Below are 15,551 nucleotides of genomic sequence, written 5' to 3'. Positions count from 1 at the left end.
ATGCGTCCTCATGGGAAGGAAGAAAAGGCAGAAGAGAACAATGGTGGAGATTACATGGTCAGCCCAGGGCAATAAAACTTAAAGAGGAAGATCCCTCACAGAAGTCCATTCTTATATCATCAAAGGTGGGGAGGAGACAGAGGCCAGCAGCAGAAGGAGAGACAAAGCCTGTGCTGTCACGCGCTGGGCTCTTTGTGCCCTGCAGGAAGCCAGGTTGCCTTGGCTGAGAGGCCTTAAGGATTTTCCTATACAAAGGTCTTTAGATGCTTGAAAATTTTAACAAAGTCCTTTATTATTGCTTAGATCTTCCACAATTTAAACAAACACTTCTCAGATCTTCAACAAGTCAAACAAATGCTTCTTAACTTGCCCAAATGGACAGGTAACTGGCTTCGTGAACTGTTTCTTTTCTTTAACAAGGAAACCCTTTTTTAACCCCTCCCAGGCAATCTACTTTCTATGCTTGCTAGTTTGGGCTCTACTCCCGGCTCCAATTGCTTCTGGTTACCCGAGTAGACCTACCAGCCAAGGCTTTGTAGATTCTCCAGATGGAGTTCTTTTGGATCTTTTCCACGAAAGATGTGGAGCTGTTGTTTCCCCGGATGCTGTGAGAAATGAAGCTTGTCTACAGATGGAGCTGATCCACGTCCTGTAGCTAAGCTTTCCACTATAAGACTGAACTAAAAATGGTTCCCTTTCCCTCCCAGAGCCCGGGAAAAAGGGGTGGAATCAAAACTTAAAAATGATAGACAGGTGGCTAGCCCTATGACTGCAAACCAAGGGAAGTCACCTTTTGCAAAATGCATGGAACCTTGGAATGCATGCAAACACTCAATAGGAAGAAATGAAGTTGGAGCTCCTGGTACAGCTGTACCAGCACAAAGCCATTTTGGGAAACATGCATGGTGTTGGGGTTCAGCCTGATCCTGATCTGTGTGAACCGGATTCTCTGATAGTTTTTCCAACTGAGCAAGCTCTCCCTGACCCTGACAGTGTGGAATCTGTTGTTGATGCAGAGGTCAGCGGGGATGAAAATGAAACTCAACAGCTGGAGGAAAATGTTTTGGAAGTTAGCCGTGATATCACTAGCCGTGATATCTCTCCACCTGGGGTTTTTAATGAGGACCGAAGAGAACAGATAGTTAGAGACAGAAATGTTTCCCAGTTTCTACGAAGGTCACTTCGTTTACAGGAGAGACAGCTAGCTGCTCATTGAGGACTGGAAACTTGATGACACTAGAGACTTGTACAGTCCAATGATGAAACCCAATACTTCCTTCCCTCTGTCCTTCCTTCTCATTGTCTTCTTTTCTCCTCCTCCTCCTCTTTAGGCCCGGGGCCATGACACGTCTCGGCACGTGCTGGCTTGCTTTGGCGGAGCGGGGGGACAGCACGCTTGTGCCATTGCCCGGGCGCTGGGCATGAGCAAGGTCTTCATCCACAAGTAGGTGTTGTGCGCATTGACGAGGGGACCCACCCTTATTTATTTGTTGTGTCAGGACAACCAGTCAAATTATATTACATTTCTAACAGAACAAAGCAAACAAACAGACAAAACACAAAGTTTGTGAGTTTGGTAGTTGGTTAGATGTCCTTTGACCAGTCTCTGGCCCCTTGGAGTGCCTCTGGTGTTGCTGCAAGGAGGTCCTCCATGGTGCATCATGTGGCAGGGCTCAGGTTGCATCGCAGCAGGTGGTCAGTGGTTTGTTCTTCTCCACACTCGCATGTCGTGGATTCCACTTTGTGGCCCCATTTCTTGAGGTTGGCTCTGCATCTTGTGGTGCCAGAGCGCAGTCTGTTCAGTGCCTTCCAAGTCGCCCAGTTTTCTGTGTGCCCAGCAGGGAGTCTCTCATCTGGTATCACCCACGGATTGAGGTTCTGGGTTTGGGCCTGCCACTTTTGGACTCTCGCTTGCTGAGGTGTTCCAGCGAGTGTCACTGTAGATCTAAGAAAACTATGTCTTGATTTAAGTCGTTGACGTGCTGGCTGATACCCAAACAAGGGATGAGCTGGAGATGTCTCTGCCTTGGTCCTTTCACTATTGGCTGCTACTTCCCGGCGGATGTCAGGTGGTGCAATACCAGCTAAGCAGTGTAATTTCTCCAGTGGTGTAGGGTGCAGACACCCCGTGATAATGCGGCATGTCTCATTAAGAGCCACATCCACTGTTTTAGTGTGGTGAGATGTGTTCCATACTGGGCATGCGTACTCAGCAGCAGAGTAGCATAGCACAAGGGCGGATGTCTTCACTGTATCTGGTTGTGATCCCCAGGTTGTGCCAGTCAGCTTTCGTATGCTATTGTTTGTAGCGCCCACTTTTTGCTTGATGTTCAGGCAGTGCTTCTTGTAGGTCAGAGCACGGTCCAGAGTGACTCCCAGGGATTTGGGTGCGCTGCAATGCTCCAGTGGGATTCCTTCCCAGGTCATCCTCAGAGCTTGGGATGCTTCTCTGTTCTTGAGATGAAAAGCACAAGTCTGTGTTTTGGATGGGTTGGGGATCAGCTGGTTTTCTCTGTCATAGGCAGTAAGAGCACCTAGAGCTTCGGAAAGCTTCTATTCAACCATCTCAAAGCTCCCTGCTTGAGCGGTGATGGCACGATCATCAGCATAGATGAAGCTCTCTGTCCCTTCTGGCAGTGGCTGGTCATTTGTGCAGATGTTGAACATGGATGGGGCAAGCACGTGTTGAACCTAGGGCCACCCTGCCCTTGGAGCACCAGGGAAGGAGGGAGGGTTTGCTCCTTGAAATTGACACTAGGTGAGGGGCTAATGGGTCCAAAACAGGGGTGGGTCTCTAGAAAACAGGAGGACCAGCAGGAGAAGGGTAAGTTGAGGGACAGCTGGAGAAGACTCAGTCCCTTCCTGTGGTCGCTGTGTTCTGTAGGGAGCAAGGCGGGGGCTTCTGGGGAGGGGCTCTTTGGCCACTTTGGTTTGGACAAAATCCCTGCCTCCTTGAAGCACCACGTAGTTTCCTCCATCCCTCAATGCTCCACATGTCCAAGCGTGGGTGCTTCTCCATCCTCGTCCCCCCCCCCTTCCTGCAGGTACAGCGGGATCCTCTCGGCGTATGGCCTGGCGCTGGCGGACGTGGTCCACGAGGCCCAGGAGCCCTGCGCTCTTGCCTACACCCCCAAGTCCTTTGACCAGCTGGACCAGCGGATCGCTGCCTTGGAGGAGGCCTGCCTCAAGGAACTGGAGGCTCAGGGCTTTGCCAGGTGGGTCCCAAGAGGGAAAGTGGCCGTTCCAGGGACACCGTGCCAGTCAGGCACAAGTAAGGGAGGGAGGGCAGAACTGACACCAAGCAGTCCATCTCTGCAGAGGGACTACCTACAGCAGACTTTGAGAGTGCAAAGGGGGCTGAAAATACCAGAGACCAGAGCAAGGTGAGATGACGGCTGGCGGGGACGAGAGATAGGGCCTTCTCGGTGGTGGCTCCTCGGCTGTGGAACGCCCTTCCTACGGACATTAGACTAGCACCATCTCTAATGGTATTCCGCAAAAAAGTGAAGACCTGGCTGTTTGAGCAGGCGTTCGAATAACTAGTGCAATGATTGGTTAATGAACACTGGAATGGAACAATGGATGACGAATCTGGAAAATGTTTTTGACGACGAGACGACAGTGAATGGGTATTGTAGTAATTGTTTATTAATAGTGTGATGTGTTAGGTTGTTAACTGTTTTTATACTGTAGCACTGAATTTTTGCTGTTTGTATTTGTTGTGAACCGCTGTGAGTCGCCTTCGGGCTGAGAACAGCGGTATATTATTAAGGTAAATAAATAGATAATAAATAATGGAGTTAGCGGCAGATCTCAGGAGTGGATAATAATTAATGCATCATTCTTATTTCATTTCAAGAAGTGTACAATGCAATGCACCGGCACTCTTTGGCAGAGAAGGCTAAAGAACTTTTAGAATTATAGCTCCCAGTATGCCATATCATTGAGCCATTGCAAATTGCATTAATTCCACAGCTGTCAGACTGTAGGATCTAAATAGCAATGAGGATCTAAATAGCAATGAGGACCTCTGAGGATGCTTGCCATAGATGCAGGCGAAACGTCAGGAGAAATGCCTCTAGAACATGGCCATATAGCCCGAAAAAACCCACAAGAACTGAGTGATTCCGGCCATGAAAGCCTTCGACAATACACTAAGTAGCAATATTAAATAACCACTCACAAGCCGTTTTTGCCTTGAAATGGATATATTGCTTGTATCTCTGCAGCAAAGAAAGACACTACTGACTTTTTCCCCACCACCCCTTCCTCTTATACACTTTTCCTGCCCATCTCCCCCCTCTTCTCAGTTTCCTTATTAGAACTTGTTGCTTCACAAGTTCCATAACATGGTTTCCAGCACCCTCTGCTGCCTTCAGAATGTCACAGAGAGAATTGGTTCAGTCAGGATGTCACGGAGGGAATTTGTGATGTCTTCATGCCGTCAGAAATTAACTCCTGACAACAACATAGCTACACCCAGAAATCTTAAACCTGGTTGGATATTAATTTCTTGCTGCCCCCCCCCCCCCCATCATCTTTTCACTTTGTCAGCCCACCTGAAGGAAAGTCTTTTTAAAATCAAATACTTTTTTTTCAAAGTTGCACTGTTGAACAACAGGTTCAGACTTGTGTGTGTGTGTGTATGTGTGCTGACGACAGAGGGTGTCTCAATTGCACTTTGCAAGACTAAAGAAAAGTTCCTCTTTCCTTCCATTGTTGTCGCTTATCTGTGGTGACACCTCCGAATATTGCATCCGTCTGGCTGGACATGTCATCTGGACATGCCCTGAGTAATTCAACCCCTCTGTTACTAATTCTATCTGGCACATGCCATTGGAATGATTTTCCTGGCCAATAACGCCACCAATAATCAATAATTTCCTCCCACCCCAGGTCCCAGATCGGCACAGAGGCCTTCCTGCACCTGCGCTACGAGCGGACCGACTGTGCCCTCATGTGCTCCGCCAGGGGCCACCCACCCACTCCGGGGTCCTGCCAACGGGGGGACTTCGGGGCCGCCTTTGCTGCCAGGTGGGTCTGAGGCATGGCCACTCCACCCCCCCCCAACCTTGACCCCCTTCCTGGGGACTTGCATGACGGAAGCAACACAACCCCGCTTGTCCTGCTCTGTGTGTCCACCAGGTACCAGCAGGAATTCGGCTTCACCATTCCCAACCGGGCCATTTTGGTGGATGACATCAGGGTCCGGGGCACCGCCAGTTCTGGACTGGGGCAGGAGGAGCCTGTGCCGGCCAGCAAAGGACCACCCCGCATGGAAACAGTAGGGATCTCCCATTGAGGCATACACTGATTCATTGAATATCCTGCCTGACACTTGTAAACAGGCCATGCGAAAGGGATCTAGGAGTCTCAGGAGACAGCAAGCTGAACGTGAGTCAGAAGTGTGATGCAACAGCTGAAAAACCAGTGTGAGTCTCTGTGCATCCAGAGGAGTCCAGTTAGTTTCAGTTGGTAGGGATTGGGTAAGGGGGTAAGTGGTGGGATTGTCTGTTTGTATGTTGTGTTTCCTCATCAGCTTCCCTATGCGGTCAGTGGTTCCCTTGATGTCTGGCAATGTCATATGTTCTGCAGTTGATGGTGCTTGGTGATGGAAGGGTTAATATGAGTATTAGTTCTAAAGGGTTGAGTAACCTATAAGCAAGAGTTCATGGGTGAAAGCAATTAAGGGTGGAAGTATGCAAGAGATGAGTTGCAGCTGGGTGTTTCTGGATATAAGGAGCTAACCTTGGAACTGATCTTTGGGAGAAAAGTATTTGTTGTATTTTGGTGGTGGATGCTGCTGGTTTCCCCCCCCCCCCAAAGTCTGTTGGATTTTCGGTATCCTGACCTGTCTCCTGTAATATTGGAACCTTGGACTGGCTTTTGACTACAGCGTAGACTCTTGATCCCTGGACTCTGTTATTGAACTCTTGGCGTTTGACCACTGGACTGGACCCTTTTGACTATGGAGTTGTTTTTGCTATCAGTTTTTGTTTATTCTGTGGCTGTGTGCTATCTTTATGTTTTATGTATTGGTCTATTAAAACAGCCAGCAAGTAAGTGCTGTTTTAATTAATCCGTTTGATAAAACTGGGAGTTTGGTTCATCTCTACCTAAATAAGGTAGAGCCCTGACAATATGACAAGCAAGAACCCTTTTCCTCTGGGTGGATCTTGGTCTTGACTCTCGTGGCTTGTTTTCGGTTGTCTTCTGATGTCTGAGGTGGAGTCTCCATTGGCCTGGAGAGCCTAGTTGAGGTGGTTCAGCTCATCTTGGAGGAGGTGGGCTTCGCAGATTCTTTTTGCACGGTCTGCCAAGGCTTTAATGGGGCTTCTTTTTTGACTTGGGTGATGGTTGGAGTTCTTTTGTAGATATCTATCTGTGTGTGTGGGTTTTCTGTAGACGGTGTGACCCAATTGTTGATCTGGTTTGCGGATGACTAGGACATCTAGAAAAGGCAGACTTCCTTCATTTTCTTTTTCCATGGTGAACTGGATGTTTGGGTGGATGCTGTTGAGATGGTCCAGGAACCTGTTGAGTTCTTCTTCTCCATGGCTCCAAATGGTAAAGGTGTCATCCACATATCTGAACCATATGTTTGGGTGGATGCTGTTGAGATGGTCCAGGAACCTGTTGAGTTCTTCTTCTCCATGGCTCCAAATGGTAAAGGTGTCATCCACATATCTGAACCATATGTTTGGGTGGATGCTGTTGAGATGGTCCAGGAACCTGTTGAGTTCTTCTTCTCCATGGCTCCAAAGGGTGAAGGTGTCATCCACATATCTGAACCATATGTTTGGGTGGATGCTGTTGAGATGGTCCAGGAACCTGTTGAGTTCTTCTTCTCCATGGCTCCAAATGGTGAAGGTGTCATCCACATATCTGAACCATATGTTTGGGTGGATGCTGTTGAGATGGTCCAGGAACCTGTTGAGTTCTTCTTCTCCATGGCTCCAAAGGGTGAAGGTGTCATCCACATATCTGAACCATATGTTTGGGTGGATGCTGTTGAGATGGTCCAGGAACCTGTTGAGTTCTTCTTCTCCATGGCTCCAAATGGTGAAGGTGTCATCCACATATCTGAACCATATGTTTGGGTGGATGCTGTTGAGATGGTCCAGGAACCTGTTGAGTTCTTCTTCTCCATGGCTCCAAAGGGTGAAGGTGTCATCCACATATCTGAACCATATCGTGGGCTTTTTGGTTGCTGTCTCCAGGGCTTGCTTTTCAAAGTGTTCCATGTAGAAATGAGCTATGACCGGGCTGAGAGGGCTCCCCATAGCTACTCCATCTTTCTGTTTGTAGAACCCATTGTCCCACTGAAAGTAGATGGTGGTGAGCCGATGGTGAAACAGCGCCGTGATGTCTTCTGGGAACCTCTGGTTGATTAGTGCCATGGTGTCTGCTACCGGGACCATGGTAAATAGAGATACCACATCGAAGCTGATCAGTTTGTCGTTGGTATTTAGCTTGAGATTGCTGATTGTCTACATAGAGACCACCAAACGCAGCAATGCCCAAACATGAATCATAGAATCATAGAATCAAAGAGTTGGAAGAGACCTCATGGGCCATCCAGTCCAACCCCATTCTGCCAAGAAGCAGGAATATTGCATTCAAATCACCCCTGACAGGTGGCCATCCAGTCTCTGTTTAAAAGCTTCCAAAGAAGGAGCCTCCACCACACTCCAGGGCAGAGAGTTCCACTGCTGAACGGCTCTCACAATCAGGAAGTTCTTCCTCATGTTCAGATGGATGAAGGAACACGAAGGACACTGCAGACTACTTCAACCAGAGAAGTCAGCCGTAGCAGAGCACCTGAGGAACCAACCTGGACACAGCATTTTATTTGAGAACACAGAAATTCTGGACCACTCTCACAACCACCATGTCAGACTACACAGAGAAGCCACTGAAATCCACAAGAAGCAGGTGGACAATTTCAACAGAAAGGAGGAAACCATGAAAATGAACAAAATCTGGCCACCAGTATTAAAAAAAAACCCTCTATAATTACAACAGCAAAACAACAGAGAGGAAACAATCAGGAACAGTTAATCACCTCTCAACAAAAGATTCCCCCAGGCACGAACACACCAGAAACTTGTCAGGCCATCAAATGCTAGTCAAGGTGGCCAGTTGAAACATTCACACCTAGCTCCAGCAGACAAGAGTCCTTCGTCCCACCCTGGTCATTCCACAGATATATAAACCCTTTTTCCTAGTTCCGACAGACCTCACTACCTCTGAGGGTGCTTGCCATAGATGCAGGCGAAACGTCAGGAGAAAATGCCTCTAGAACATGGCCATATAGCCCAAAAAAACCTACAACAACCCACTAATAGTCTTCCCTTCCTGAACTTCCTTCTTATGTTTTCTGTCTTGTTCCGTATTTCTTCTCTTCTCCTTTTTCCTTCTTAAAAGTTCTTCTGGATTGTTCCTGTTAATTTATTTCTTTTCACTCTCTTTTCCAGTTTGGTTCATTGTCAAACTTTATCTTAGAATGGCAATTGAATCCATCTGTTTGTGAGTAGGTTAGTATTTCTGTGCACAAAATTTACTATAGGTCGCTCTCTTTCTTACCTCTGTTTTTAACTCTACACAAACTTCCACCGCAGGTGACTCGCTGCTACTTCGAGGGGGGCTACCTGGAGACGGGGGTCTACCTGCTGGAGGGACTCACCTGGGGCCACTCTGTCCCGGGGCCCAGCCTCCTCATCGACAAGAACAGGTGAGGAGCAGGGACTGTAAGGGGGTAAGGGGGGGGGGTCCAGAGGACAGGGGTGAAGTGTCCCCTTTGACCCCTTCTTGACCTTCTTTTGTCCCTCCTTCAGCACCATCCTGGTGGAGCCCGGCTGCAGGGCTTCCATCACTCGCTGTGGGGACATCTGCATTGAGGTGGGCTCTGGGGCCCAGCGGGCAGTGGGGCCTCAGGTGGACCCCATCCAACTCTCCATCTTCTCCCACCGCTTCATGAGTATTGCAGGTGAGATCAGGAGTCGGGTGTATGTGGGGGGGGGGTCTCTCTATGCATTGGTTGGTTCAGTGACCCTTATTTAAAAACTAGCTTGGGGACCCGGCGCTGCCCAGGTAATTTGAGAAAGGCATTGTGTGCCAAGGTTGGTCTTTCTCAGTCATTTATGTGACTCGAAGTGCTCTCAGGAAGTTAGTGAAGGTACTGTGAGTCCCATCGTCCATGGTTCATCCACCTCCAAACAGCACCCGGATGTAGAGTGGGTGATGGGGGCTCTGTGTGCCAAGTCTAGTCTTGATCAGTCATTGGATGAGGGTTGCAGCGGTCTCGGGAAGTGAGTGAAGGTACTTCAAGTCCCATCATCCATGGTCCGTCCTCCCCCAAACCTCACCAGGACATAAAGGGGGTCATGGGGGTTATGTGTGCCAAGTTTGGTCTTGAAGGGTCATTGCATAAGGGTCGCAGCGGTCTCGGGAAGTGAGTGGAGGTACTTCAAGTCCCATCATCCATGGTCTGCCCTCCTCCAAACTGAAGTAGGATGTAGAATGGGTCATGGGGGCTCTGTGTGCCAAGTTTGGTCTTTATCGGTCTTTGTTGGGGGCCAAAGTGATCCATGGGAACCTATGGGTTTGAAAGTACTACAAATCCCATCAACCTTTGTCCATCCTCCCCCAAACCTCACCAGGATGTAAAGGGGGTCATGGGGGTTATGTGTGCCAAGTTTGATCCAGGTCCGTCACCCATGCTGGTCATAGTGGCCTGTGAAAGTGGGAGCCAATCAGAAAGCTGCCACATACACTGTCCTCCCTCCGCATACAAACACTGACTTTTATTATATAGATAGACAGGACGTTTCCTCATCTTCACACTGTAATACATCATTATCAAGTTTGCAGATGACACCAAATTAGGAGAGAGAGCAAAGATTTCAGAGGACAGAATCAGAATTCAAAGTGACCTCAACAGATTTGACAGCTGGTTGGGCACACTTTGAGCATGATTAGATCGAGTCTTTTATAGGAATATTCTGCTGATGTCGTCCCAAAGTTGTAAATTAATGATAGACGTCTTCCATCCTGGCTCCATCTCAGTTTGGCTACCATCAAGTTACATTTTAATAGATATAAAAACAGTTTATACACAGAAGACAGTATATAAAAGATACAAGTTATACAAAAGCATCAAATTGACTGCTACGAGGTCCATCCCAGAACTTCTAACGCAGGTAATGGGCAAACTTTGGCCCTCTGAGTGTTTTCGATTTCAGCTCCCACAATTCCTAACAACCTCCTGGCTTTTAGGAATTGTGGAAGTGCAAAACACAAAAAGGGATAAGGTTTGCCTTGAATGAATCTAAAGCTCCAGAATTTTGCAACTCTGGAAGAGTCTTGTGTCTTAATAAATATAGATTAGGCTCATCAAGGCACGAGAGATCACCATCGCCAACGGTGTGCCTCCCATGGATCCTAATGAAGGCCCTTTGGTTCCTTCCTCTCCAGAGCAGATGGGGCGGGTCCTCCAGCGCACGGCCATCTCCACCAACATCAAGGAGCGCCTGGACTTCTCTTGCGCACTCTTTGGGCCGGACGGGGGCCTGGTTTCCAACGCCCCCCACATCCCAGTCCACCTGGGCGCCATGCAGGAGACCGTCCAGTTCCAGGTAGGGAACTGTTCTAAAAGAAGTTATGTAACTCCTGAATTAATGGCTGAAAACACTAAAACTTTTTGGGGAAGAGGGTGGAGATGCAAAATGCAAAAAGGCACTTTCTTCCATGCTTGGTGGTTGGAGAAGAAAATTAGCCCAGTATATTCAAATGGCAAAGCTCTCCAAGGGCTTACGGGGAGCAAATAATGAAGAGTTCACTAGAAAATGGAAACTGGCCTTTGGGTATTTTTAAAAAAATAAAATAATGAAACTCCTTTGCAATCTAAACCTAACAAAATTAACTGACACCCAAAGAGAAATACTGAATGGCCCCATGACAATGTTCGAAATCGACAATGCAATTTCTAAATTGAAAAATAATAAGGCACCAGGCCCAGATGGTATACTGCATTTTTCGATGCCGAAAAAGCCTTTGACAAAATTAATTGGAACTATTCAAAATTATTATTAAAAGTATTGGTTATAGGACACAAATTCAGAAATGCGGAAGAAGCCATTTACACAAAACAAGAAGCTACACTAATAATCAATGATCAAGAAATTAGAACACCCATCCAAATTAGCAGAGGAATCCGAGAAGTTCTTTGTCCATTTTCCTAGTTTCAACAGACCTCACTATCTCTGAGGATGCTTGCCATAGATGCAGGCGAAACGTCAGGAGAGAATGCCTCTAGACCATGGCCATATAGCCCGAGAAACCTACAACAACCCAGTGAGTCCGGCCATGAAAGCCTTCGACAATACAATGAAATCATAATTAAATTTTGAAAGTTTTGTTAGAGTTCTGAAATTTTTACCACCACGACTTTAGTTTTGTAAGTACTTTAGAACCATGCATTGAACAGGCCTTATTATTATTATTATTATTATTATTATGGGTTTGCAAGGCCAGGACCTTTGTGTTCCCTTTGCCCTTGCAGCCCCAGGCTTCTCCTCCTCCTTTACTCCCCCTGTGTTATTATACTTCTCCCCCTATAGATCCGGAACCTGGGCCCGGAGATCCAGGAGGGGGACGTGATCCTGAGCAACCACCCCTGCGCCGGGGGCAGCCACCTCCCAGACCTGACCGTCATTACTCCGGTGAGAAGGGGAAGCGGCCACCTTATTGTTGACTTTGTTGAAGGGTGTTGTATTTCAGTGTCAATGTTTACTTTTGTGGAGAGGTGGCTGCCAAGGGAGCGGAAATGGTCAACATTTTAAACAGGAAATAACAAGTAGTTTTGTGCTGGTACGGCTGTACCAGGAGCTCCAACTTCTTTTTCTTTCTGTTATCTGTTTGCGGTCATAGGGCAGGCCTCCTGTCCATCATAATTAAGCTTTGGTTCCGGTGCAACTAGGCCAATTCCTTAGGGTGACCCCACCAAATGTACAGGGGATGCTCCCGTTCCACCTCACCCTTTCCTGTTGCTACTAGGGGTTTACAACAGGCTTTTTCTAAGTTACAAGGAGGAACAGAACCTTTTCTGTTACATCTGCAACAAGTTAATTGGGTGTGTTATCAGCTCTTAAGTATAGCAAGGTGTTAAGTTTGCAAGCTTTGAGTTTTGCATTTTGGCTTAGCTTGATGGCTCGTTTTGAGCTGAAGAAACCTTTGGCTGTTGCTGGGAGTGGTTACGCAGCATCCTAAAGCTGAAGAGTGAAGCCATTTGGAGTGCCAAGGAAGCTGCTTGTTTATGCCAAGATAAGGACATTCCTGTTACACAGCAGCCTTTTTCTAAGTTACAAGGAGGAACAGAACCTTTTCTGTTACATCTGCAACAAGTTAATTGGGTGTGTTATCAGCTCCTACATACAACAAGGCATTAAGTTTGCAAGCTTTGAGTTTTGCATTTTGGCTTAGCTTGATGGCTCGTTTTGAGCTGAAGAAACCTTTGGCTGTTGCTGGGAGTGGTTACGCAGTGTCCTGAAGCTGAAGAGTGAAGCCATTTGGAGTGCCAAGGAAGCTGATTATTTATGCCAAGATAAGGACATTCCACTGATGACTAAGTAGAGAGACTGTATTATTTTGCTATATGTTTGCATATCGAAGACTCACCAGAGATAATTTTTGTTGTATATTGGTGAGAATTCTTTTGTTTTGTGTTTTTGATCTACAGTGAATAGAACCTCTCCAAGTCGCCTTTCGGGCTGAGGGGTGCGGTATATAACTATAGTAGTAAATAAATAATAGAACTATATTTTAGTTTCTACTTAAAGCAACAGACTCATGTGTATTTTTTGAGTTGTTATCACACTGAGAGTAAAAGGGGCTGAGACATTCTGTGGGCTACTAACACTACTCTTTCTCTCTCTCCCTCTTTGTACAGGTCTTCTGGCCGGGGGAGGCCAGGCCGGTCTTCTTCGTGGCCAGCCGGGGTCACCACGCAGACATTGGGGGGATCACGCCGGGCTCCATGCCCCCGCACTCCCGGTCTTTGCAGGAGGAAGGTGCCGTCTTCGTGTCCTTCAAGCTGGTCAAGGGGGGCGTCTTCCAAGAGGAAGGTCTGTCCAATGGGGCAGGAAGGGGGGTCTCTCTTTGCACTTGACCTGGGATGGATGGACCTTTCACTTCTGACACCCCCTCCCCAAATCCCTCGCAGCCGTGACAGAGGCCCTGATGGCACCCGGCCGCATCCCCGGCAGCAGCGGCACTCGCAATCTGCAGGACAACCTCTCCGACCTTCGGGCCCAAGTGGCTGCCAACCAGAAGGGGATCCAGCTGGTCAGCGACCTGATTGGCCAGTACAGCCTGGAGGTGGTGCAGGCCTACATGGCCCACATCCAGGTGAGGGGGCGGGAAGCCTTCTCCAGGTATTGCATTCAGGGGTGATTGTTTGGTTTTGAAAGGGTTCCCCGTTGAGGAGGAGGAGATGGGCTGGGACTCACATGGCAGGAAAAGGGATTCCACTCAACATGAGGGAGAACTTCCCGACAGTAAAACCTGTTTGGCATCAAAATAAGCTGCTTCCTTGGAGTCCAATGAACTCTCCCTCTTTCACCACATTCAGGAAATACCCGGAAGTCACATTTCTCCCTCTCAAACGTAGGCCAACGCAGAGGTGGCTGTCCAGCAGATGCTGAAGGACTTTGCCCACAGCCGAGGTCAGTCGGGGCGCCCGCTGCAGGTCGAGGCTGAGGACTTCATGGACGACGGCTCCCCTATCTGCCTTAAAGTGACCATTGACCCCCAAGAGGTGAGACCCCCAAAAAAACAGGGGCACGGAGCGACGAAAGAGCAAAATGCTGGTTACTTGCATGCAACTGCTAAAAGTCATCTGTGATGGGGCAAGTCAAAGTATGCATGGGATGGTACGCATGGGATCTTGTCGCTTTTTTGTCTCGTTCAATGTTGTCAAGTTGACTTCATGATAGGTCAGCCTTGATGGGAATCATCTGGCCATTAGACTGGATTTGTTTTGATCTGTTCAAATTAAAGCACCCTTGAAATATTTGAGATCGTTCGGTCTCCGACTACTAGAGTAGCAAGCTGAGAGAGCAAAAGAGAGAAGTTCAGGGAGAGCACAACAACAACAACAATACAGGCATTCCCCAAGTTACAACCATCTGACTTACAAAGGACCGGGTTGTGGCACAGCTGGTTGGGAGTCAGCCACATTAAAATCACTACTGACCGAAACGTCATGAGTTCGAAGCCAGCCTGAGTCAGAGTAAGTTCCCAACCATTTGTCTAGCTTGCTGTTGACCTTTGCAGCCCGAAAGACAGTTGCATTGTCAGAGTGCTGCAGAAGCTTTTGCAGATCTGAAGAAACTGATGCTTGAGACTTCAGTATAAAAACAGATATTCAGCTTTACTAAGCAGCTCAAATATACAGCATACACCATCAGTAGACAGACAGGAATAAGAACGAGAAGGAACGACTAACACACTCACTGAAGCTATAAGGACTTATCTCTGTATCCTCCCTACTCGCTCAAGGCAATGCTCAGGGTCACATCTTCACAGCTTATTAACTCTACTGTTTAACCCTTTATGTGTCAGAATACTCTCTGGCAATACAATCCCGTTACAATCACAGCCATTGTACATAAAATTACATTTAAACACACACTATACAATAATCTTACACTGACATGCATCTATCAAGTAGGAAATTTAGTTACCATACGGAGAGGCTAATTTAACTAATTTACAATGCCATAAAAATCTCCAGCATCGTGCAAAAGAATGAGGAAGTACTCCATCAGTGTTGCAAGTGGACGGTGAAGCAACAGCTCCCCCAGTTGCCGGAATTCAAAGCATACCCTCATGAAGCTTGAAAGTTAAATAGCCTCTGTGTGTCTGTCTATATATGTTGTGTGTCTATATGTTAGGGATTTGGAGGAGGAAAGGGAACAGGGAAGTGCTCAGGAATTGGAGGAAGAAAAATCAGACAATGAGGATTTTGAAAGACGAAAAGAGACAGAGCACAGGCAGTGTTCAGCCAGGATAGCTGCTAAAAACGCTGAGCTAATTGGGAGACCCCCTAGCACCTCCTGCGTGGGGAATTCAGGGCTATAAATCAGGAGCAGGAGCAGTCAGCTTTCGCTGGTAACAACGACCCTTTGCTGTTTCCTGAATCCTAGGCCTTCTCTTTGCAGGGCACAGCGAACTTTGACTTCTCCGGCTCCGGCCACGAGGTTTACGGGAACTGCAACGCCCCTCGCGCCATCACCCTCTCGGCCCTCATCTACTGCCTGCGCTGCATGGTGGGCCAGGACATCCCCCTCAACCAGGTGAGTGAGGTTTTGTCGTGGTGGGATAGGTCATGATTGATAGTTTTCCAAACATGCCCTCCCTAGATCACTGCGCAACGGACTGAATGTCTCAGAGGCAAGCCAAATGCTTACCAGTTGTCTGCAGAGTAAAACTTATCAAGCTAAAGCACAACTTGACAGAAGCAACGCTAGATACACCAGATACAGCTCAGT

General features: G+C 47.7%; 1 protein-coding gene across 1 annotated transcript in view; it reads left to right on the top strand.

Annotated features, from left to right (window-relative positions):
* The window catches only part of OPLAH (5-oxoprolinase, ATP-hydrolysing), a 57,427-nt gene that overhangs the window by 29,693 nt on the left and 12,183 nt on the right, over positions 1-15,551 (top strand). Inside the window, 12 exon segments of the mRNA XM_067467202.1 lie at positions 1,332-1,444; positions 3,045-3,215; positions 4,897-5,034; positions 5,146-5,284; positions 8,622-8,734; positions 8,838-8,989; positions 10,477-10,637; positions 11,622-11,723; positions 12,950-13,124; positions 13,223-13,407; positions 13,670-13,816; positions 15,222-15,356. Of these exon segments, the coding sequence (XP_067323303.1) occupies positions 1,332-1,444; positions 3,045-3,215; positions 4,897-5,034; positions 5,146-5,284; positions 8,622-8,734; positions 8,838-8,989; positions 10,477-10,637; positions 11,622-11,723; positions 12,950-13,124; positions 13,223-13,407; positions 13,670-13,816; positions 15,222-15,356 (1,731 nt within the window).

The sequence above is a fragment of the Anolis sagrei genome, chromosome 4, assembly GCF_037176765.1.
Source record: "Anolis sagrei isolate rAnoSag1 chromosome 4, rAnoSag1.mat, whole genome shotgun sequence".
NCBI classification, from domain to species: Eukaryota; Metazoa; Chordata; class Lepidosauria; order Squamata; family Dactyloidae; genus Anolis; species Anolis sagrei.
This window is presented reverse-complemented; position numbering and strand designations above follow the sequence as displayed.